At 35.2% G+C, this 26,197-nt stretch overlaps 1 protein-coding gene across 6 annotated transcripts in view; it reads left to right on the forward strand.

Annotated features, from left to right (window-relative positions):
* Positions 1-26,197, forward strand: part of PDCD4 (programmed cell death 4) — a 27,924-nt gene continuing 1,727 nt past the window's right edge. The window contains exons 1-12 of one of the 6 annotated variants that reach the window (XM_032281603.1): positions 1-129; positions 3,833-3,872; positions 4,059-4,163; positions 9,672-9,974; positions 11,440-11,534; positions 13,526-13,639; positions 15,865-16,086; positions 17,700-17,797; positions 18,746-18,860; positions 22,427-22,534; positions 22,744-22,854; positions 24,257-24,396. In XM_032281603.1, the coding sequence (XP_032137494.1) occupies positions 4,121-4,163; positions 9,672-9,974; positions 11,440-11,534; positions 13,526-13,639; positions 15,865-16,086; positions 17,700-17,797; positions 18,746-18,860; positions 22,427-22,534; positions 22,744-22,854; positions 24,257-24,396 (1,349 nt within the window). In that variant the 5' untranslated portion in view covers positions 1-129; positions 3,833-3,872; positions 4,059-4,120. The other 5 variants (XM_032281605.1, XM_032281604.1, XM_032281602.1 and 2 more) reach the window with 5 other exon arrangements.

Genomic DNA, 26,197 nt, shown 5'->3' on the forward strand with positions numbered 1-26,197 from the left:
AGAAAACAAAAACAAACAGAGCGAGAGGGGCCAGAGACTCTCCGAGGCGGCAGAGGCGGCGGAGGTAGAGGAGCGGGGTCGGGGCCGGCAGACCAGGGACCTGGGCGAGCAGCGGCGGGGGCCCGAGGGGTCAGTACCAGTGGGCGCGGCTCGCACGCTCGGGAAGATTGCGCCCTTTCCCTCATTCCCCCTCGGAGGCAGCCGCACGGTGGGAGGGGGCGTGGGGGCCGCGGCCCTGTCAGGTCCTGGCCTGCGGGGCTGGGGTCCGGCTGCCTCCTCGTAGCCCCACAGGTCCAGCCGTGCCTGCCCCAACGCCCCGGACTGCGGGAAGCCGGCCCGGTTCCCTTCCTCTGGGCCCAGCCTGGAGCGTGGCGACGCGGGCCCGCCCCCTCCCGGAGCCCTCGCCCCACTGAGAGGGGCGCGCGCGCGCGGGCGAGGGCCCCACTCAACCCTCCTCCCCCTCTGGCGGAGGTTGAATTCGTGGGTCGGGATTGGAAAGGCGTGTTTCCGGTGAGACTGAAATCCTGTGAGGAAGGTTCGCACCCTCCCCGCCCCCTGCTCTCCCTGGGAATCCTCTGAAGATGCGTCCCCCTGCCCGGCGTGTCCCCGAAGACCCGGTCCCGGCCCAGCAGTTTCCGGGGGCCGGCCAGGGCTGGGGACTTTGGGGTCCGGGCCTGAGCCCGCTGCAAGGGAGCGGGCTCCGCCGCTGTGGGGAGGGGCCACGCGCTCGCCTCGCCGGGGGCTCGGGGAGGTGCACACGTGTCCGCCTCCCCCGCCCAGTGCGAACTTGGCCGCTCCAGCCCTCCGGCAAAGGGTCTCTTTTTTTAGTTTAGGTAAAATAAAATCTCCCGGAGAAAACAAAGCCGGGAAGGGAGCCCCCTTTCTGTGAAACGCATGCCATCTGCTGCATTTGTCAGTTTGGTGCTGTAACGTACATGGAGTTTTGCAAGAGCCTTAAAACTGTCTGCAGACGTCAATTTAGCCCACCTCCCCCTTGGTCTTGTGAGAACTTGCTAGCCAGCAACTGTGTGGTGTCTACAAATGATGAAAACGATCAGAAATGCGGCTAGGTGTCGGGAAAACAGAGTTTCTCCTGCTTTTTTAACTTGCATTTTTACTGTTAATTTTTACAATTTTGATATTCTTTTTTTTCTGCCCCCCCCCCCCTCAATTTTGATATTCTTAACGTGGCTGTTTTTTTTTGGGAAAACACCAAGTGCTTTTTAAACAAGGAGTTATTGGTATTTATGCCCTTAATATTCATTCATTATAGGTTTATTGAATACCTTAATATCTCAGTAAGTGTCTGAATTCTAATTGACTGGCTTTTTCCTTGATACTAATGTGAAAGGAAAAATAATTGTTAGGACTGCAAAAATAAATGCCACTTGAATATTTTCTGTAGTGCTCATTTTTGCATTATTGTGGTACAAAGCTTTTAGCTGATCTTAAGCTGCTAATTAGCTGGCTGTAGCCGAAGAATGAATATAAGTAATTCTAGTTAATAGATGGCCAAAGCTTGACTCCCCAAAATGCCAGAGCAATTTATGAGGTATATTTCAGGAAATACGTACAAATATACATATATATATATATTTATTTTGTGGGAGAGTGGAGGGTCTTTTAGGGAATGTCTTGGCAATTGAATAACACACTGGAGAAAAGAACTGTTTAATGTCAGCCTTCATTTTCTTCTAACTTGTATGTATAGTTTTCTCATTGAAAATTCAGTTTTATAGGTTAGAAGTAAATAGGGTTTGGATTTTTTGCCATGTATTTTCGTTTGGGCCAATTATATTAACGGTTGTTAAATTGGGAAAAAAAGTCCAACTAGTTTTAAAGAGAGTAAAAACGTGGAACATGTCTTATCTTTATCTGAACTCTTAAAATGTGTGTTTGTTGCTTTCAAATATGACTTGAGTTATTGAATGGGCTATTGCCTAAAAACACAGGACTTTTTTTTTTTTTTATTAAGATAACTTTGTTTTTATTAGGTAAGAGATGATACTCATTTCCTGACAGTTTTCTTTGTCTGATGGAATGCCTTCTGTATAATAGTTTAAAATAATTATTTTAAGTGTTTGGAAAAAAGCATTTTAAAAAGTTTGATTTAACAGCAGAAGTCTGTTTTAATAAACTTCTTTAACCCTAAAAAAGAATCTTCCTATGGGATATTAAAGTCTTGGGTTGAACTTGTGCAAACAGTACTGGATTTCGAAGGTCTAGATTCTCATCCTGGCTCAAACTAAGCAGCTGTTTGTCCTTGGACATGTTACCTACCGTCTCTCAATCTGTTTAGTTGTGTGTAAAGTGGAATACCTACCTGAAGATTGTTCTGTAAGGTACTAAATAATACATGTAAAATTCTTTTTGAATTGCAAAGGGCTTTTTAAACATCAGTTATATTCATTTCACTTATTAGGTTCTGCAGAAAACATTCTCTCAAAGGTTATACTTTCATCAAGAATGAAAAAGACTTTATAATAGAACTCTAAAAAACTCAAACACATCATATGACATTATTCCTTTCCTATAGGTAATTCATGCATGGAATTGAAACAGAATGTAGCCTTTTCAGCCATGAAGGATGCAAAATGTTTAAATTTGCAAACCACTTTTGTTCATGTATCTGTATGAATCTCTATATACATATTTTTAAGATTTTTTTTTTTTCAAATCTAAAGTTGGTGGGAGTTACGTTGAAAAGTGATTATAAAGAATCACATATATGAATTTAATCTAGACAGAATTAGAGAATGATCTCACCATTTTCTTAAGTTCCCAAGCAATATGATAGCATGTTAGTCTGAGGATTATGCCATAGTAAGAAGCGTAAAATTTTAACCTAAGATCCATTTGTTTTTGTTTCACAAAGTAATACCCTTTTCTGAAGAAAAGGGCTATGAACTTATGTTAACAAATAATAGTTTATAATGAGGAATTTAAAAGTCAGTTTTACCTTTGAGTCCCAAGAGGCTTCGCATGTATCATTGTTATCCTAAAATGACATCTAACAGTAGGTTATGTTATATGGAAAAAAAAAATGTGCTTTTCTGTAATTAATTTATTAGGCCTTTTCACTAATTTGTGCATTTTATATCGCTGAAGAGAAGACTGCTAGTAACATGATTGTAAATGACAGGAAGGACTTAATATCATGTGACTTAAGCATATGTTTAAGTACTCTAAACCACTATTTAAAAAATACTTCTAGAGAGACTCTGAAATCTTAATTTGCTTACACTTTTTAGTAATATATTTTTTGAATACTTTTGATATTTCTTTAATATAAAATTATTGGATCTGTATCACTAAGTGAATTGTCTGAAAGGTAACTGATTTCATCAAACCTTTCAGAATTAATAATTTTTAGGCCATTTTGAAACTGAGGCCTAAAATACTGAGATGCTTATGTCATTGTACTTACTCCTTTCTGAGACTATCAGATTTAAAAAAAATGGATTTCTCATATAAATGATATTTTCAAAAAAGCTGATTTTAAAAGTTTCTCCCAATCTCAAAGTCTTATTCTAGTAATTAGAAACCTAGGTAATGAGTGGCAAATATGTCTGCCTTTCAGATATGCCATAATATGAAAAATAACACAGTCACGTGATATTCTTTATTAACTAAAACTGTATTTTTTTTATTTTGGAGTAGTTCTCATAATTCATTGGTAGAGAACTATCCAGCATCCAGTATTTATATTCCTATATATGTATATCAGATTAATTTTGAGGCTTGGTATTCCTAAAAGATTTGGATGTGTGTGTGTATTTCTTTAAATTGAAGTAAACATATATAGCAAACATCTGGGTTTTTTTTGACTTAGATAAATTTATCAAGAAGATTGGGACCAAATGTTAATTAGGGTAAGTTGTCTTTCAAAGTAAAGTGAACTCTTTTATTTAATAGAATTATATGTGTGTGTGTGTGTGTGTGTGTGTGTGTGTGTGTGTATTTTTTTTTCTTCCAATGTGCTTAAGTAAGTTTAATTCAGCCAAATCACATCAGTTTAAAGGATGTTAAAGCTTTCTTTTTTTCTTTTAAAAAAACATATTCAGAAGGAAGATTTCCATTTGGTAATTTGTTTAATCAGTGCAAACGAAATTAAGGAAAAATGGATGTAGAAAATGAGCAGATACTGAATGTAAACCCTGCAGGTGAGTAAGAATATCCTTTTCTTCTTTTTTTTTTCTTTGGTTTGAGACAGGATCTTGCTCTGTCATTCAGGCTGGAGTGCAGTGGTGTGATGGTGTGATCATGGCTCAATGCAGTTTCGACTTTCCTGAGCTTAAGGGATTTTCCCCCACCTCAGCCCCCTCTGTAGCTGGGACAACAGGCCTGTGCCGTCACACCAGGCTAATTTTTTATTTTTTATAGAGATAGGATTTCACTATGTTGCCCAGGCTGAATATCTTGAACCTTGATTGTGTTGTGAGGAAGCTTCAGGCCATTCCATATTTTGTAAAAACATGATAGAAAAACTATCTTTACTTTAAATATTGTTTTATTCATGCTATGAGAAAACAGGCTATATTATTTTTAAAGTCAAGTTTGTGATTCTTTTCATGGAAATTCATTGCATGTCTTTTTCTGCCTATCTTTTCACATTCCATACATTCCTATTCTCCACTGTTTATAATAAAGCATACAGTACAGAATGGAGAAGAATAGTGAGCTTACTTATTTTCACATAGGCTAGTGATTTCTGTAATATACACTTATTGATATCTTTAATATCTTTCCTAATGAATAATTTTTATACTCTAAATTACCTATGGTATTTTCCCTAATTATCCTTGGTGCTTCAGTAGCATGTTGTTATCGTAAAAATGAACAAAATTTTGTGGAATAGATGACCAGATGTGAGTAACACAAGACAACTTAAAATGTCTTTATAGTTTTCGGAATAATCTCCCCAGAAAGTTAATTAGAATTATGCAATATCTGAATAGTAAAAACAGTTCATATTGGTATATATGATAATTCTTTGCTTTATAATTTTATTAATATTGAAAGCTCTTTATTTTCTGTTGTTTTATTTCATGACTAAATACTACATCTTTATTTCTTTAATGACTTAACTCACTATTGTTTACAATGTGTATTGTTTTCTTTGATCTGAACAAACACATTGAAGTTGAAGCTTCTTCACCATTGTTTATTTACAAATCTGTTTAAAGTATGCTAAAAAATTAAAAAATTTTTTCTGTAATTAATGACCATTTCTGTGCTGCTATATACAATAGCTATGTGAGTATTCCTTAGGGTTATAAATGGGTAATGTGTACCTACTTAATTGAGATGGGGTTGGTAATATAGTTTAATAATATATTTTACATATAAGTAATTGCTGCTTTTCTGCACTGTTTAGTATGGTAACCACTAGCTACATGTGGTTGTTATTACTCCTGAGCTCAAGTGATCCTCTCTCCTGAGCCTCCTCAGTAGGTAGATTACAGGCTGTGTACCACTGTGCTTGGCCACATGTGGAGTACTTGAAATGTGGCTACTCTGAGTTGAGATGGAAGGTCAACAACCTCAATAATTTTTTATGTTGTTTGGATGTTGAGATGATATTATGGTTATATTAGATTAAATAAAATATTTAAATTAATTTAACCTGTTTTTACTTTTTAATGTGGCTACTGGAAAATTTAAAATTTCTTATGTGGCTTGCATTGTAGTTCTATTAGAAGTAGAAACATAGCTTTAAGATGTATACTTTTTGATTCCTATCTACAGTAAGACCTAGTTCTAACCCTGTTCTCGGTGCTTCTGTCCAGCACTGCCTTAAAACACTTATTCTTCGATATTTGGATAGGCTAAGACCACGTCTCTTATTAGTAAATTCTTTCTATAGGAAATAGTCCAAGTCACACTCTTTTTTACTTTGAGGAAGTAGGTTATTTATTCTGACCTTCAGTTTCCTCATGTGTAAAAGTGGGATATAAATACCCTCCGTATAGATTTGCAGTTAGGATTTGTGTGTTAAATCTGTGAAGCACATATGAGGTATGTAATACATGAAAATGGTGGTAATTTTGTTATTCTAATTATGCCACTCATTGGACACCAGTAATTGAAAATGTGATTTTCTGGTGCTGTGGTCATATACAATTGGAGTGGATACTATTGGGATGTCAGAATTCAGAAAGAGGGAATTAGTACACAGTGGAAAACAATTTTGAAATCATCACATTCTGTACTTAGGTTATCATTTTAATTTTGGTTTTCTTAAAGTCAGCTCAATAGTGGTTATGGAACTCCAGTACTTAGGTGAATATGAATAACAAAATATAAAAAAGCAATTAATATAAACATGGGTTAAAAATTATAAGGTCAAATATATAAATTATACTGAGAGAGAATGTTTACTGCTGCAGAGACACATATTTGAAAGGATATTAAAATTGTTTAAGAAAAGAAAACTCAATTATGGGAAATAGATATATTTAAATTGAATACTCCAAGGGACAGTTTAAGGTCGTTTATTATAGTTCTGAGTCCTGTATCTTCTGGACCAGTTTTGTGGTTCACCTTAGTAGTACAATGATGAAAGCACTATGTTACAGGTAGATGTTTAACTTTTTTCTCAACCATTCACTCTTACAAGAAAATGTCATCTAATTTATCTGATACTGATCTTTCTGCCTCCTTCCACTTAATCATTTTTTGCTTGTCTTTCTTTACATTCAATCCCTTGTTCATCTCTGTCTCTTTAGCTGTCAACACTGCTGTATTCTAGTTTTTTAGTTTCTGTAGTTATATGGGATTAAAAATATGGGTTTGAAACCTAGCCATAATTCTTTCTAGATATGTGACTTCTCTGTGAAAAACCTTCCTTCTGTAAAATGAGGATAAACAGGTTTTTTTTTTTTTTTTAGAGTTTTTTTTGAGGCTTATAGACCACATATGTAAAGTGCTTAGCATAGAACCTGGTATCTAATAGGTACCAGGTAGTATGGAACCTGGTATCTAATAGATGACAGTAGTAATGTAATGATGAAACAGTACTACTACTACTGCCACCACTAAGTCTGTAATTACTACTGATGGTTATGATGATGCTTCAAACACACCATCCTAACACCAATTTCTTACCAGTTCGAAAACTTTTAAGGCATTGTTTCACTTCTCTTTAATCCTAGATACATTCTGCTTAAAATTTTTAAGTTAGCTTGTGACTGGATTACTGAAACATTTTCTTAGCAGGTCCAGTTAGCTTGTGACTGAATTATTGAAACATTTTCTTAGTAGGTCTCCCACTTTATGCTTTCTTTTTTTGTAATATACTCTGTATTCTTCTGCCAAATGAATCCCTCCCATCTCCTCCCTATGATATCTAACCTAAGGTCTGACAATTTGAGCATGGGAGTGGTTAGCAGTGATTCTGGTGAGGTGTAAGCAGGGGCAAGATCATAAAGGACCTTAAGTTACAAGGTAAAGAGTTTACATTTTTCGTGACATAATGGGAATACTTTTAAAGGATTTTCAGTGAGGGCATACTTGAGAAAATCAGTCTCCATTTAGGATAGTGGAGTCAGGGAGACTACTTATGAAACTAGTGAAATAATTTGTCTCTGATGATTTTGTTAAAAACAAAACATTCCTAACTTCCTAAGTATGTCAAGAATTGTAAAGACTTTAAACACATGCATGCTTTTTATAGGTTGCTGAAAATTTTTGATTTCAGCCTATCTTAAAACATGTTAAAGTCCATGCACATAGACCTGACATGTTACCATAATCTATAGGCATATAGAAAATGATTTGAGTGATTCAGCTCTAATTTGAGTTAACCATAATGAACAAAACTCTGGCCCAGTGTTAGCTAATTCAGTAGCCTTTCTGACTTAAAGAGCTTTCAGGAGGCCGGGCGCGGTGGCTCACACCTATAATCCCAGCACTTTGGGAGGCCGAGGCGGGTGGATCACGAGGTCAAGAGATCGAGACCATCCTGGTCAACATGGTGAAACCCCGTCTCTACTAAAACTACAAAAAATTAGCTGGGCATGGTGGCACGTGCCTGTAATCCCAGCTACTCAGGAGGCTGAGGCAGGAGAATTGCCTGAACCCAGGAGGCAGAGGTTGCGGTGAGCCGAGATGGCGCCATTGCACTCCAGCCTGGGTAACAAGAGCGAAACTCTGTCTCAAAAAAAAAAAAAAAAATAAATAAAAAAAAAATAAAATAAAGAGCTTTCAGGGCAAAGCCAAGTGCCTCCACTTGATCTCCGTGGAATTTGAGCATGAAGGACACTGTGCTAGGTGATGGGGATACAAAGAAGAACATATAGTCTAGTTGTGGTTTCTCCTTTGAAGCTTATGACTTAGTTGGAAGAAAAAGACTGGTATATAAAAAGAAAGTGATTTCCATGACGTGTTGAATGAATAATAGGTGAGCAATTAGTGTTACTGTAGCTAGAATTGAAGGGGAAGTTTTTTTTTTTTTTTTTTTTTGAGACGGAGTTTCGCTCTTGTTACCCAGGCTGGAGTGCAATGGCACGATCTCGGCTCACCGCAACCTCCGCCTCCCGGGTTCAGGCAATTCTCCTGCCTCAGCCTCCTGAGTAGCTGGGATTACAGGCACGCACCACCATGCCCAGCTAATTTTTTGTAGTTTTAGTAGAGGCGGGGTTTCACCATGTTGACCAGGATGGTCTCGATCTCTTGACCTCGTGATCCACCCACCTCGGCCTCCCAAAGTGCTGGGATTACAGGCTTGAGCCACCGCGCCCGGCTGAAGGGGAAGTTTTAATGGAGGGAGTAAGACTTGGGCTATTATCCTAAAGGATTTTAATAACTAGAAAGAACAATGAGGGTGACATTCTAAGTAGGGGAAGCACTGAGAACTCCAGTATGTTGATCTCTTTAAGAAGAATCAATTTTATATAGGCTGGAAGATTTTCAGGATGGTGACTAATACGAGAAAAGTTAAGGGAGATGAATTAGGACTGAGATGATGGCTTTTCTTGAAAGCAAAATTTATCTTGAAGGCAGTAAAGCATCAGCAGTTCAGCTCCACAATTATATGCGATTCAATATTTGCCAAATGCCTTTCATTCTCTTATGGATTACTAATAAAAGTATTTATAACTGGTTATGGATGTTTGGCAAATCATTGAAACATTCTCAGCTTTAGTTTCTTTATCTGTATCAATGTTATAATAATTAACTGCCAAACTTGTGCATAAATAAATGATGGAGTGTTCAGCACAGATAAATGATGGAGTGTTCAACACAGTGCCTGATAAGTAGTAGTAGGCATTCTATAAATATTAGTTCATCTCTCTTCTCAAGATGCCTTTTTTTTTTTTTTAATGTCTCCAGTTGCTTAACTCTCAGCTCACAAAAGTCTAAGGGTTTTATATTTGGTGTTGCTGTTAGCATAGATTTTATGATCTAAACACGTGAAATAACATGCTTCTTTCGGTAAACTTTGTTAAAATTCAGTGCCTTGGTTTACTTTTCTTGATAATGTGAAAAGTAATCTTATTTAGTTGTTGTTTATTAGATTGAAGTAGATGAAATTCCCAGTATGTGACTGTAGTTTACTTACAAAATTGATAATGTCATGTGATTCAACCTAATCTAACTTACCACTATATCTGTAAAACAGTAGTTACTTAAAATACTTAGAATTTTCTTTCTTCATTTTTCTCTTTAAGATCCTGATAATTTAAGTGACTCTCTCTTTTCCGGTGATGAAGAAAATACTGGGACTGAGGAAATTAAGAATGAAATAAATGGAAATTGGATTTCAGCATCCTCTATTAATGAAGCTAGAATTAATGCCAAGGCAAAAAGGCGACTAAGGAAAAACTCATCCCGGGACTCTGGCAGAGGTGATTCAGTCAGCGACAATGGGAGTGACGCCCTTAGAGGTGGAGTAACTGTGCCCACTAGTCCAAAGGGAAGGTTGCTGGATAGGCGATCCAGATCTGGAAAAGGAAGGGGACTACCAAAGAAAGGTTGGTATATATCATGTCCAACAAATGGGAAATAAACAAGTGGAAAAAAAAATTGTCTGGTTCTTGTACTACAATTTCCTTGTTCTAGGAATGAGAGAAATTTAAACAGTAATAATATATAATAATATAAGTCTTTATAGTTTGTATTTATTTTTACTTAGTGATACTGTGAGGACCATCTCACTTTTTCTCTAGGCTGATCTTTTTTCTTGTTTGAATAGATTTAATTTTCTTGAGTGGAATGTTACAGTTTATTTCCAGCAAAATATACACTGATGTTTTTTCACTGTTATGAGTTTTGCTTATGTTCTCTAAGTTTGAAAGGAGTCAGAAATCCATCATACTTATTATTTAATAATTTGTCCATTACTACTAATAACAAATATAGATTTGATTGATAATGTCTAGATCTGAATTATAATATTTTCCTAGATCTGGTTCTGAGTTCTCTTTATTTATTTTGGGTTCTGTAATGGATTGGTTTGTTTCACTGCTGTATCTTTACTACCTGAAATAGTGACTAGCACATGGTAGACAAATATTTTTTGAATAAGAATTCTGTCTAATGATTTCATCAGTTTCTGAATGGTGGGAATTTCAATTTATAGCCTAGGTCTCTTGTAAAATGTTTTTGTGATCTTTCAAAAATTATTTTTGTTGAATGGCTCTGCAATCATTATTTATGTAAAAATGAAACCTAGTTATCAGATTCTGTTTTGGTCTGATGGCAAGGTACAAAATAGAAACCTCCAAAAACAGAAATGTTGGTGACACCGTAAAAGTTCTTTAAAAAATAATGTAGTGTATTGGTCCTTAAAACATTTCAGTAAGTTGATGTAGAAAAGCAACTTCGAAAGTTGGAATTGTTAAGCTTCTGTTGGTTGTTTTGTATTTAGGGCTGTTAATTCTTAAAAAGCAATTCGAATTCTTTTCTATATTTATAACATATTGCTAGTTGTATAGTTTAATGTGTACTTTTATGTTTAAAGATTACTGTATTTGACTTTAAAATATTTGATGGTAGTTACTGTCCTTTGTTGTTAAATAATTTTTCCCTGGTTGAGTTTTCTGTGCTATGCTTTACTGGCCCAGCATGTTTCTTTTTGTCTTGGTCCCAAGAAATGTCAAATAAAATTTAGAGCTCAGCTGCAATACCGTCTCCTTTGAGGTCCTCAATATAGCTATTTTTTAATCTTTATTTGGGTTCGCTTTTATTTTAAAGCATCTACTTTTTTGGTTTTTAACTTTATAAGCTATTTCAATTTAATGTTTTTTGAAAATACTATTGAAAAAGTGGTCTGAACAAAAAGGAAACCACTGGGGGAAAAACTGGGAAAAAAAAACTAACAGACATTAAATAGTTTTTTAGCTGTTATTTAACATCAGAATATTTAGGATTATTTTATATTTCAACAAAAATTGATGAACTTTGTGTTTTTTCTTTCTCAACTCTAAACTTTCTCAGGTGGTGCAGGAGGCAAAGGTGTCTGGGGTACACCTGGACAGGTGTATGATGTGGAGGAGGTAGATGTGAAAGATCCTAACTATGATGATGACCAGGTATCAGTGCTTTGCTTTTTTTTGTAATATTTAAAATATTTCTAAACTTTTTTGACTTCATGTTTGTAGTTACACATATATATATATATGTTTGAATTAGGAAATATATATATATATATGTTTTGAATTAGGAAACTAAGGAAACTGACAATAATACATGCATAATTTTCACTTGGTTTCTGAAGTGAGTAAAAAAAAACTCTTTACAAATTCATTTAGGATTATTAATTTGGCCATTTTTCAGGAAATTCTGTTAATATAGTTTGTTTCCATAGTAATGATAATTGAGAATATCTTTTGAATATTATGAGTTACAGCTATTAGGTTCCTTTTAAATATTACTGTTTAGAATGGTAAGTATATAATAAATTTTGTTTTGAGGACATATGCATCTTTCTTTTAGAGATAATGCTGAAAACGTAAATTTTTAATAGATCGAGTAGTAAATTTTTAATATTTTTTTAATGGAAAAAAATTTTAAGTAGAACAGTATAATCTGCTTGTACTCTTCTCTTAGCTTTACAGACTTAAATAATTATAAACTCATAAGCAATCTTCTTTCATTCCATTTTCTTTTCACCTTCTGTTGGCCTCTCTCCCCACCCTGTTTTGGATTATTTTGAAGCAAATCCCAAATGTTATGATTATGTTTTTTTTGAAAACTGTCTCTGCATAAGGTAAGACACAGTGATGGAAATTTTAGACAGAAAAATGTCAAGAGTATATGTTAGGTTGTTTTTATTATGTGTTGTATGTATGTATTTAACTATTTTAACTAATAGTTGGACATGGAAATATTTCTAAGAGGTTATGAAAAATATGAAACCAGTGGGATTGAAGAACTGTAGAATCTTTGCTAAAAATGTGTTAATCTTTCAAATATATGCTTTTAGGGTGAAGGCAGTCACAAGTTGCAAATATAGCAGTCCACCCTTATCCATGGTTTCACGTTCTGCAGTTTCAGTTAACCATGGTCCACTGTAGTTTGAAAATATTAAATTGGAAATTTCAGAAGTAATTCATAAGTTTAAAATTGCATTTCATTCTGAGTTGTGTGATGAGATCTCCCGCTGCCCAGCTTCATCCACTCCTTCCTGCTCAGGATGTGAGCCATTCCGTTGTCCAGCATGTATCCACAGTGTATACACTACTCAGACATTCGTCATATGGTAGCTGTCTAGGTTATCAGTTTGAAAAAACAGTATTGGATTTGGTACTATCTGTGGTTTAAGGCATCCTCTGGAGCGGGGGTTTGGAACATACCCCTTATAGAAAGGAGTGGGGACTACATTTCACAGCTTTGTTTGCAGGGGAGAGAAGAATGATTTGATGATGGATGTTAATCATCTTTTTGAAATTTCAAACGAACAGTGCTTTTTTCCTTACAGAGTTTTGTGTCACTACAACATTGATCTTTATGCTATACTTTTTATTATGACAATGCTAATCGTGAAGGCTTTGGTTCCTGCTTCATTTCTATATATTGGCTTAATTGTATTCTGATTTTGTAAAAGAGCAGTGACATATACATTCTATTATTTTTATTATTTTTAGAGATGATCTAGCTTTGCTGTCCAGGCTAGAGGACAGTAGTGAATTATAGCTCACTGCAGCCTTGAACTCTTGGACTTGAGAGATCTTTCTGCCTCAGCCTCCTGAGTAGCTACGACTACAGGTGCAGGCTACCATGCCTGGTTAATTTTTAAAATTTTTTTGTAGAGACAGGGTCTTGCTATGTTGCCCAGGCTAGCATTGAACTCCTTGCCTTAAGTGATCCATCCGTCTTTGCCTCCCAAAGTGTTAGGATTATAGGCATGAGTCTCTGTGCCTGGCCTGGATTCTATTTTTATATAAGTGATCAATGTATGTAGCATGTCTTTATCTTGTGCTAAGTGGGGATTATTAGCTACTTGGAAAATAAAATTACACAACAATTTCAGTTTATTTGCATCTTATTTTTTATAACTCTTGCTCCCTTTTCCTCTTAACAGGAGAACTGTGTTTATGAAACTGTAGTTTTGCCTTTGGATGAAAGGGCATTTGAGAAGACTTTAACACCAATCATACAGGAATATTTTGAGCATGGAGATACTAATGAAGTTGCGGTAGGTTTAAACTTGCAAGTATAATTTATTTAATATAGGAGAGAAAAATCTTTCATAAGCAAAATACATCTAGAATGATCTTGGGTCACTGAATAAATTTAAGCATTTTCTTTTGCATAAATGAATTTCTAGGAAATGAAATAAAATCTCATTGCATATATTTGGGATGTGGTGAGAGTTATGTGCCATTTTCTTCTCTGAAAAATGACACAACACAATATTTTTATAATTTTTATAATGATAATTTGTAATTTATATGAATTTGTAAAATCTATTTTTATAAGATATAATTTTAGCAGTTTGAGGGCACTTGTAAGAGCCCCCTGAAACCTCTTGAAGGACCTCAGTTAAGAATGCCTGACACAGTTTCATTTTTTTTGACATTTATTTCAAATGTGTTCAGAAGTAGGGTGAAATCTCTTTGTACTTTGTTCAAAAACCTCCACCACAAATAATAAATATTTGAAAAAGAATATACAGAAACCATAAGAATAATTATTAGTTGTTCATAAAGTAAATCTAGAATAAAATAAAACCATTGGTCTAGTTAGAATTATTGATTAAAGTAATACAATTGTAACTCTTTAGAAGACTTTGATCATTTATATTCTAAAATTTAGACTGAACTTTCTGGATTTGTCTGATACTGTGAGGTTTGGTATCTTTGGATTTGTAGGATTTTAATATGAGACAAATATTTGTTCATTACATATCATCTGCAGGAATTTGTAATAGGTGATTCTTGCCTTTTGAAGCCCAGTCAAGTGAAAGAAATGATATGTAAACAGATTATTAAAGTATGTGAAACATTCTGTAATAGAGGAAAAATTTCACTGAGCCCTATAAGGGGACTGTTGAAATCTTGTTACCTGTATAGCATAAGACCAATTGTATACTACATACGTATTACTGCGTAGTGCTAGCCAGTAGTGTTTGGAAAGCATAAAATAGAGAGCAATAGTAGACATGATTCTCAGCTATCTGAAGGATGGTGAGGAGTTTGCCAGTTAAGATATTTTTCCAGGAAAGAGGAGTATCATGTTTGAGGGTAATGGATTAATTGTTAAAGTGCAGTTAAGGAAGATGGAATGCAGTGAGTGGGAAGAGATTACTAATAAGGACGCCAGTTAGGTGGCTGTGAAAATAGTTCTGGCATTCTCTTAGTAGTATATCATGATTTAAAGATTCTAAGAAAACTTTGATTAAAGAGGAGGACACTAGTAACTGAATTAGAATTGAGCTTCTAGAGTCAGACTGCCTGTATTCCACATTCAGTTTGGCTACTCCAGCTGTGTGCCCTCAGCTACTAACTATTCTGTGCTTTGAGTATGATAGGTATGATCATTTAATACTCAAAGGGTTATTCGAGTATTAAGATAAATAAAGTGGCTATTATACTGCCTGATACATTAGTATTAGCTGCAGCTATTATATTTCTAATAGGAAATTTTAAATTTACCCTAGAATTTTAAATCAGTAATCCCATTTAAAAACAGTTGTTTAAGATCTCATTTTAAACTTGATACAAAAGTGTAAAGTGAATTTTTCTTTTAAGAGAAGGCTTTGAAGTAGAATATAAATAGCTTATGATAATGTAAAGTTAATTTGTCCACAAATTCTTATAACACAATATTTCTAGAAATAATAGATTGTATGGCAGAAAGTTAGTTAACTCCTAATACCAATCTTAGCAATATTATATAGTTTAATGGACGAGTTGTGAGCTGCGTAATGATGTTTCTATGACAGAATGCATATACACTGGTGGTCTCATATAATCTTTTTACTGTATCTTTTCTGTGTTAACATAGGTAACCATTGTGTTACAGTTGTCTACAGTATTCAGTATAGTAACATACTGTACAGGTTTGTAGCCCAGGAGCAATAAGTTGTACTGTATAGCCTACATGTAGGATATGCCATTCACCTAAATGATGAATTTCTCAGAATGTATCCATGTTATTAAGTGACCCATGACAGTATTTAAATGTATTTCACATTTTTAAATTTAGCGATGTTAAGGCATTTACAAGTGGATCAGTGTCTAATTTATGCACAGGGAATAGTGTATTTATCCTGTCTCCTGAAGTATGACTGTATCTTTTGATTATTTCCAAAGAGGGACAGATATATAGATAAAAGCTTGATTTTTCAACAATAAAATTTTATTGAACTGTAGGTAGTGATATACTTTTAAAATGTTTCTAAATTATTTTTTTGAATAGGAAATGTTAAGAGATTTAAATCTTGGTGAAATGAAAAGTGGAGTACCGGTGTTGGCAGTGTCCTTAGCATTGGAGGGGAAGGCTAGTCATAGAGAGATGACATCTAAGCTTCTTTCTGACCTTTGTGGGACAGTAATGAGCACAAGTGATGTGGAAAAATCATTTGATAAATTGTTGAAAGATCTACCTGAATTAGCACTGGATACTCCTAGAGCACCACAGGTTTGTATGATTCTCTTTTTGTTCATTCCCTCCCACTACTACACTCCTAATTAGAGAAACAATACATGATTGTAGGAAATTGTGGTAGATGGAAGGGGATGGCCCACATTTCCTAGTTCTTTTGGTTTTTAAACCTGGTCTTCATCATTCTATACATTTAATGTTACGGCCTACTTTTTTCCTGTGATCTATGTAGTTTTTAGGTCATTTTTATTTTTGCTGTATGTATATATATAGTGTTCATTATATGTGGTGGTTTTATCAGCTAAGGTTTTTTAAAATGTAGTTGTTATGATTGAATGCTTCGCTAATGTTTTTTATAAAAAGGCATAAATAAGACTTCCCTTTTGTAGCTTTGAAAACGTGAAATTGTTGCTATTGTCAAAAGTTTTTAATCAAAGTAAAATCACTTAAACGTTAATTTAGAAATAGAATATAGGCAGGTCAGTTCCTAAATACTGTTTCTGTTATGACAGACAATAGTCTGTATGAGGTATAGAGTGGTGATCCTAACACAGACATTTTTTCCTCTTTATACCAATACACATACTTTAAGAAAATGATTATATAAGTTTATATTTGTTATAGAATTTTTGAAAAAGAAAACCAGAAAGAAGAAAGACCAGCAAAAACTACTGCTGGTGTTAAGTTTTCCTTTCTACTGTCTGTGGGTATATATCGATGTATGGCTTTTAAAAATCCCTAATTTTTTTAAATTAAAAAAATGGAATCATACCATGTATGCTATTTTGTAAACTTGATTTTTCTCATACCATAAAATATGGTAAATATCTTTCCCTATGGCCACATAGTATACCATCTTATATATGTACCATTTAACCATACCTTTCTTTTTGGACACTAAATTCCAGTTTTTATAATAAATAATGCTGTGAATATACTTTATTTCTACACAACTTTTTTCCTCCACAGAATAAATTCTTTTGATTAGTTTTTGAGATAACCTAGTCCTTTTTTTTTTTTTCTCGAGATGGGGTCTGCTTTGTCGCCCAGGCTGGAGTGCAGTTGCACAATCTTGGCCCACTGCAACCTCCACCTCCCAGGTTCAAGCGATTCTCCTGCCTTAGCCTACTGAGTAGCTGGAATTACAGGCACATGCCACTGTGGCTGGCTAATTTTTGTATTTTTAGTAGAGACGGGGTTTTACCATGTTGGCCAGGCTGGTCTTGAATTCCTGACCTCAAGTGATTCACCCACCTCAGCCTCCCAAAGTGTTGGAATTACAGGCATGAGCCACGGCACCTGGCCCCATTTTTTTAAGAAGAGAAGACTTCACTTGACCTTAAGTCATTTGTTGAATAAATAGTTTTTGATCATATACTGTATATTCAGGCAGTGTGCAGGGTGTTAGGGATTCAATAGTGAGCAAAACAGATGTGTCCCCCATTCTGGTACTTAACTTGAAAATTAAGATGTGGGAGTGTATGCCAGGGATAACAGGTACTAACTAGGTTTAAAAAAAAAAATTCCAGCTTTTTTTTAGGTATTGACTGGTAGTTTGCCCAGTCTTTATCATTTATATATTTAGAAATTGTGTTCTATAAAAGTTATTTTAGATTTTTTTACATATCTCTTTCTTTTTCTTATTACAGTTGGTGGGCCAGTTTATTGCTAGAGCTGTTGGAGATGGAATTTTATGTAATACCTACATTGATAGTTACAAAGGAACTGTAGATTGTGTACAGGCTAGGTAAGTAAATTACTTTTCCTACTTAGAATTTCAAAATAAGGGAAAATTCTACAGGATCCTATTGAAATGACTCTTGCATTAATCAGACACTCTGTACATCTGTTTGTCACTTGTCTGTATTCTCCACTGTTAAAACAAAATGGAGAAATTGTTGGCATGATTTACCAGGAAGAGGACAGTACTATAATGCAAAAGTTTTGGAATTTAGCTAACTCATTACCTTCATGTCAAGCCCCTCTTCTTTGGGCCTCAGTTTCTTTATTTATAAAACAAAACCATTGGACAGATCTTTAAGTTCCCTTTTCAGGTTCTAACATTCCGTAGTAAGTAGTATAATATTCTAATAAGATGGTCATTAACAGAAAGGCCTCATTTACAGTTTTGTATTTATCTACTGTAGAAATCTTAGTCAGAAAATGTCTTTTTCACTTGTCACTCAGTATAATAAATACGATATTTGGTATATCTAAATGTGATATTTGGAAGTTACGCTGTATGATTTTTCTTAACTTCTTGTTAAGTCCACGTCCTTAGCCATGTCTTAGGTTTCAAACTTAATTTTCTAGGGCTACTTCAGATCATAGAGGAATGGTCTCCCTGGGTAGGAAGGCATGGATCTAGGTGAAAGTTAATTATATGTGAAGTGTTTCTTCTCAGTGTGTAGATCAGTAATATCTCATGCTCTATTTCATTTCTCATTCAAGAAAAATCAAAAGTTATGTCTTTTGATTTTTCTTGAATGAGAAATCAAATAGAGCATGAGAATATTAACGTGACAATCAACTTTTTTTTGCTCCTTTTTGTTTTGAAAAAGTGTTTTGAATTTGATTTTGCTTTTATGTTATGTGAAAGATTTTGGCCATATAGGATTTTGTCAGCTTTATCCATAATTTGGTAAACTTTAGGTATGTCCAGCTATCAAACTTAAATTCTTTTCTTTCTCTGTAGAGCTGCTCTGGATAAGGCCACCGTGCTTCTGAGTATGTCTAAAGGTGGAAAGCGTAAAGATAATGTGTGGGGCTCTGGAGGTGGGCAGCAATCTGTCAATCACCTTGTTAAAGAGGTAATGATTGAGTATTGTTTTTAACTTAATTTATATATATTCCTCTGAGAGAAATAAATTGTGGCGACTAGCTGGTATTTTTATGGACAAAAATTAAGTTCGGTTTTACAGCTGCAATTTGAAAATGAAATAATTCTTTTACATTTGGCTTTATAATCTCTTATAAATTGTATGATTAAAAATGTTAAAAGGGCTTTCATGAATAATTATAAGCAAGCTATCTGTGAACTTCAAAGGAATGCCTAACATCTTTTTCTTATATTATTATTAAATAATTTTTAAATGCTGTTGAAATGAGATTTTCTGTCTTAGCTATTCAATAAATATGCTCTTATCTGAGCAATTTGAAACTAGATAGTCTTAAATCATAAGTTAGGAATTATGAGCACTAGAGTAGATGAGAATGTTAGATTTTTGTGAGGATGTTCACTACCTGTATGCATGTTTTGAAAGAAAAAGTAATTGATTGTAATCCCAGCACTTTGGGAGGCTGAGGCGGGTGGATTGCTTGAGGCCAGGAGTTCAAGACCAACCTGGCCAACGTGGTGAAACCCATTTCTACTAAAAATGCAAAATAATTAGCCAGGCCTGGTGGCATGCACCATGTAATCCCAGCTACTCAGGAGGCCGTGGCACCAGAATCATTTGACCCCAGGAGGCAGAGTTTGCAGTAAGCTGAAATTGTGCCACAGCACTCCAGCCTGGGTGACAGAGCAAGAATTTCTCTCTCAAAAAACAAAAAAACAAAAAACAAAAAAAAAATTTATTGCATTAAAATGTCAGATTTATTACTTACCGATTTTTTTGTTTTCTGGCTGTAATGTGGTATTCTATGACAAGAAATCAAAAAACAATACTCCTTATCTGCAGATCTCTTTAAGGAAAGGCATGCAGCTAGAAGATTTGTAGTTCATGTGCTTCTGATTTTTGAGTATAATCTTTTCGTGTAACTATAATTTTGATTTTTAGTCTTTTAATGAGGGGGTGTGTGTGTGTGTGTGTGTGTGTGTGTGTGTGTGCATCTAGCTTAAGTGTTAAGGACTTCAAAATATAGTCGGAGCCTTGGCTGTTTTGCTTTTATATATGTTAAAATAGATAAGTCATTGTAATGTCACGGTTGCAGTAGCTGTTTTAAAATAATTAAACAGTTATTAGAAAAATGAAGTATAAAAATAGTCAAGATGCCAGGGCAATTAAGGCAGGAAAGATAAAAGGCATCTAGATTGGAAAGGAAGAGACAAAACTAGTTGTATTCCCAGATAACATGATCTATATACAGAAAATCTGAGTTAATATACAGCATTTTTTAGCTCCCCAAAACTGAAACCAAACCATTAACTAAAAAATGAATTCAGAAAGGTTGAAGAATACAAGATCAGTACACAAAATTCAATTCTATATACAGTAGGAATGAATGATCTGAAATGAAATTATTGCATTTACAGTAGCATAAAAAATAAAATACTTAAGAATAAATTTAACAAGACCAATACAAGTCTTGTACACTGAAAATTGCAAAACATTGTTGAAAGATCTTAAGACCTAAATAAATAGAGTGATATCCCATGGTTATGATTAGAAGACTTAATATTGTTATAATGGTAATACTCTTCAAAATTAATATTTTTGGAAACTGACAAGATGTTTTATGGTGTGTGAATTCTCTTTCAAAAAAAATTGACAAGATGAAAATGGAAATAAAACTACCAGTATATGAGTTTGAAGTTGACATCATTTGGATATTCACTTACGGAAGGGTTGGATCAAAGGAGACTTTTAGAAATGTATAAATGTATTTATAATTTATCATTCTCAGAGAAGTGCATGGCATTTGATGGGAGATATTTTTAATACTTTTAAAGTTATGTAACAAATGTTAAAACTAAGTAATGTAACTTGAATAACAAGTACAGTCATGTGCCACATAATGATGTTTTGGTCAATGATGGACTGGACTGCATGGGATGGTGGTGGTCCCATAAGGTTATAAATGGAGCTGGAAAATTCCTATCACTGAGTGATATGGAGGCAGTTGTAATGTTGTAGTGCAGTTACTTTATTTTTTCATAAATTTAGTGGAGCCTAAGTATACAGTGATTATAAAGTCTATAGTAATATATAGGTAATGTCTTAGGCCTTTACATGAACTAACCACTCACTCATTGAATCACCCAGAGTAACTTCCGTCCTGACAACTCTATTCATATCCAGTGCTCAATACAGGTGTATCATTTTAAAAATCATTTATACTGTATTTTTACTGTACTTTTTCTATGTTTAGATATGTTTAAATACACAAATACCATTGTGTTCCAGTTGCCTATATTATTCAATATAGTGACCTGCTCTACAGATTTGTAGCCTAGGAGCAATAGGCTATACCATATAAATCTATTAGATTATTATTATAATCTATTAGAGTATTACCATCGTAACAATATTAAGTCTTCTAATCATAACCATGGGATATCATTCTATTTATTTAGGTCTTAAGATCTTTCAACAATGTTTTTGTGAGTATACTCACAAAAACCTAGATAGGATAGCATTGGTGTGTAGTAGGCTATCCTATCTAGGTTTTTATGAGTATACTCTATGATGTTTACACCATGACAGAATTATCTAACACACTTTTCAGAATGTATCCCTATTAAACGATGCACAACTATTAATTTGTAATTATAAAGTAAAAATATTCGAATGCTATGCTTTAAATATTTACACGTAAATATTACAATACATATTTACATGTAAATATTAATCCTAAAGCATGAGCATGACAGCAATTAAATTTTACTTTACCTTTTATGAAAATACATCATAGAAGTTGGAAGCACGGGATACTTAAATAGGATTTTTTAAAAATTCAGTCAGCCAACATTCAACATTCAGCCAAGTAGATATATGCCCACTAGATAAAATAGCATATAGGGAGAAATATTCCTAGTTGAAGCTCTTGTGCTGGAAAACTCCCACTTTTTCAAGATGTTCAAGTTTGAGCAGGAAAATCAAGACTTGTCTCTTTAGCTACAGCTGGAAATGGAATTATTGAGCATTTTAGATAATGAGTTTCAATTCTCAGTTGTAGAGAAGAGAGACTATATGGAAATCTTTGCCCTGTCTAGTAATGCCCCATTATCATCTCAGTTTTTGGCTCAGTGTACTATTAAGAGCATCTTGATCGAAGCGAAATATTTTAAGCCACTTTATATTGAAACTTTGTTAGTGCCCTCTAGTGGTATTTGAAATCCTTTATTTTTAATAAGGCACACTAAATAAAGCATTTTGGTCACAACCCAGGATGCATGCATTATAAACCTACTTGTAGATTCAGATACACTGAAGCATTGCATTTGAATCATAATTATGAACCATTTAAAAACTGGGGATTTATTTGTTAATTGTGAAAAATTCTGTTATAATAGTACCATGTCCAGTCTGTGTATTATTAGCTGTTTGTTACCTATTATTTCATTATATTGGAATGAGGGCAGATAATCCTGTAGGCAAGCACAATTTTTTAAAAGTTAGGAATTCTAATACATCTCAACTTTTAAATCTAATAGATTGATATGCTGCTGAAAGAGTATTTACTCTCTGGAGATATATCTGAAGCTGAACATTGCCTTAAGGAACTGGAAGTACCTCATTTTCACCATGAGCTTGTATATGAAGTAAGATTACCTTGCCATGTCAAAGAGAATTAAGTATTTCATGTTGTACTACAGTGATTTATGCTTTTTAAATAATATACATCTTCTTAATGTCAAAGGAGGAATTGGTTTTTAAATTTTTATGATTACAAAACGCATCTGGTACGTTTTAGGAGCAGTTTTGTATATGAATAACCAAAAATTCACTCATTCATTCATTCAATTTTTAGGCTATTATAATGGTTTTAGAGTCAACCGGAGAAAGTACATTTAAGATGATTTTGGATTTATTAAAGTCCCTTTGGATGTCTTCTACCATTACTGTAGACCAAATGAAAAGAGTAAGTATAACATTATTTTTCAGCAATTTTTAGGATTATGCTTTAAATATGTGATTGAATAAAGATTATTAATTGTCAATGAAATTTTCTTTAGGTATATTTAGTGTTATTATGCCTATATATTTTGTGTTTTCTTAATACTAATGTTTGAGGTTTGAATCTTTTGCAACCATTTCTTGGAAAGTAACACTGCAGTGGGTTTTCTACCTATATTAACAAATGTGATTATGTATTCTACCTCAAGGGTTCAGTTTCTAAGATGCGACAATTTCTGTTTTCTATCTAGAGAGAAACATGAACTTTTAACACATTATAAAGTACTTTTTTCCTATTTAAAATTTTATGTATTGCTGTTTAAATGTTGGTGAGGTTTTTGTTTGCCTTGTATTTTTTTTTTTTTTAAGATACTAAATGTATATAGAGAAGTAGATGGGAAAGGAGTTTGCCCAGTATCTGATGTCTGCCTGCAGCTCTTTTGAGAGAACAGTATTTAAAAATTTTTTTAGCTATGTAACCAATTTTACTTATTTATTTATATTTTTAATTTTAGATATCAGAGAGGTACATGTGCAGGTTTGTTAGATGGGTATATTGCGTGATGCTGAGGTTTGGACTTCTAATTAATGATCCTGTCCCTCAGGTAGCAAACATAGTACCTGATAGGTAGTTTTCAACTCTTGTCCTCTTTCCCTTTCCCCGCTTTTGAAATTCCCAATGTTTATTGCATCCATCTTCATGTGTCTGTGTACCCAGTGTTTAGCTCCGACTTATAAGTGAGAACATGCATTACTTGGTTTTATGTTTATGATAATTTTCTTAGGGTAATGGCCTGCAGCTGCATCCACATTGCTGCAGAGTACATGATTTCGTTCTTTTTTATGGCTGTGTAGCATTCCATGGACATATATATACCACATTTTGTCTAATCCACCATTGATGGGCACTTGAGTTGACTCCATGTCTTTGCTATTGTGAATAGTGCCCAATAAATATACAAATTTAGGTGTCATTCTGGTAGAATGATTTCTTTTCCTTTGGGTATACACCCGGTAATGGGATTGTTGGGTTGAATGGTAATTCTGTCTTGAGTTCTTTGAGAAATCTCCGAACCATTTTCTACAGGGGCTGAACTAATTTGCATTCCCACCAACAGTGTATAAGCCTTCCCTTTTCTCCACAACTTGCCAATGTCTGTTATTTCCTGACTTTAACAGAGAGAACAGTTTTAAAGTAAAACAGTGTAACAAATCTACTTTCTGTGCTTCTCAGTATTCAAATCTGACTTCAGTTTAACCATATAAACATTTGGCCTTAAATGTAGATTGATGACATAGTGATGGGTTGTGTTTTATGACATGTATTATATGGGCTAACAATTCTTTGTGTAATTTCATTGTTGTAGGGTTATGAGAGAATTTATAATGAAATTCCGGACATTAATCTGGATGTCCCACATTCATACTCTGTGCTGGAGCGGTTTGTAGAAGAATGTTTTCAGGCTGGAATTATTTCCAAACAACTCAGAGATCTCTGTCCTTCAAGGTACTTTATTTAAATACTACTTTCTCAATATTAAATAGTGGATGAGGTCTTTGGGAAGGTTAAGGGCTAAGATAGTTTATCATTCCAGCTCTTTCAGAAAAATATCTTCCCTTAAGTCACTGAAGAGCATGACTCATGTTTGTTTTGAGTTCATGGAAAAACAAGGGCAAAGCTTGTTTTAGTCCCCTTGTAAATCTGTACAGGACTGCCTCATGAAGTCCCAGTTCATTTGAAGGAAACTAATTTTGTGGAGCAGTTCCTTTGTTACAAGTAGTTTCAGTGTTACTTTAGAGTAGGTATTATCAGTAATAAGATGAGAAAATTGAGGCTTAGGAAGGTATAATGTACTTTTCTAAGGTCACATGGCTAGTATGTGGTAAAAGCCAAGTATGAATCCAGGACTTTTCTGGCTTTAAAGATCTAGGCTCTTACCTGTACTGTATGTGGCTTCCTTGACTTCTTTAGAGGTTGTGGAGAATTGAGGCTAATGGGATGTTCTCACTGGAAAGTGGGTGTGTATGTGGATGTTCTCACTGGAAAGTATGTGTAGTGGCATGGGGATGTTCTCACTGGAAACTGTGTGGGGGGGGATGCTCTCACTGGAAGGTGTGTATGTTCTCACTGAAAGTGTATGTGTGTGTGTGGAGGTTCTCACTGGAAATTGTGTGTGGGTGTGGGGATGTTCTCAGTGGAAAGTGTGTGCCTGTGGGGTGGTCTCACTGGAAAGTGTGTGTGTGTGTATGTTCTCACTGAAAAGTGTGGGGATGTTCTCAGTGGAAAGTGTGTGTGTGGGTGTGTGGGGATGTTCCCACTGGAAAGTGTGTCTGGGTATGTGGGGATGTTCTCACTGGAAAGTGTGTGTGTGGGTGTGGATGTTCTCACTGGAAAGTGTGTGGGGTGTGTGTGGATGTTTTCACTGGAAAGTGTGTGTGTGGGTGTGTGGGGATGTTCTCAGTGGAAAGTGTGTGTGTGGGTGTATGGGGATGTTCCCACTGGAAAGTGTGTGTATGGGGGATGTTCTCACTGGAGTGTGTGTGTGTGTGTGTGTGTGTGTGTGGACTCACTGGAAAGTATGTGTGGGTGTGTGGATGTTCTCACTGGAAAGTGTGTGTCTGGATGTTCTCACTGGAAAGTGTGTGTGTCTATGGATGTTCTCACTGGAAAGTGTGGGTGTGTGTGCGGATGTTCTCACTGGAAATTGTGTGTTTGGGTGTGTGTGGATGTTCTCACTGGAAAGTGTGTGTGGGTGTGGATGTTCTCACTGAAAAGTGTGTGTTGGTGTGTGTGGATGTTCTCACTGGAAAGTGTGTTTGTGTGTGTGTGTGTGGACTCACTGGAAAGTATGTGTGTCTGTTTGTGGATGTTCTTACTGCAGATTGTGTGTGGATGTTCTCACTGGAATGTGTGTGTGGGTGCGTGTGGGTATGTTCTCAGTGGAAAGTGTGTGTGGGGGTGTGTGGGGATATTCTCACTGGAAAGTGTGTGTGGGGATGTTTTCAGTGGAAAGTGTGTGTGTGGGGATGTTCTCACTGGAAAGTGTGTGTGGGTGTGTGTGGGGATGTTCTCACTGGAAAGTGTGTGTGGGGGTGTGGGGAATATTCTCAGTGGAAAGTGTGTGTGGGGGGATATTCTCACTAGAAAGTGTGTGTGTGGGGGGGATGTTCTCACTGGAAAGTGTGTGTGTGTGTGTGTGTGGATGTTCTCACTGGAAAGTGTGTGTGGGTGTGTGGGGATGTCACTGGAAAGTGTGTATGGGTGTGTGTGGGTGTATGGGGATGTTCTCACTGGAAAGTGCGGGTGT

The sequence above is a fragment of the Sapajus apella genome, unplaced genomic scaffold (genome assembly GCF_009761245.1).
Source record: "Sapajus apella isolate SASKATOON/1434 unplaced genomic scaffold, GSC_monkey_1.0 scaffold13, whole genome shotgun sequence".
Classification (NCBI taxonomy): Eukaryota; Metazoa; Chordata; class Mammalia; order Primates; family Cebidae; genus Sapajus; species Sapajus apella.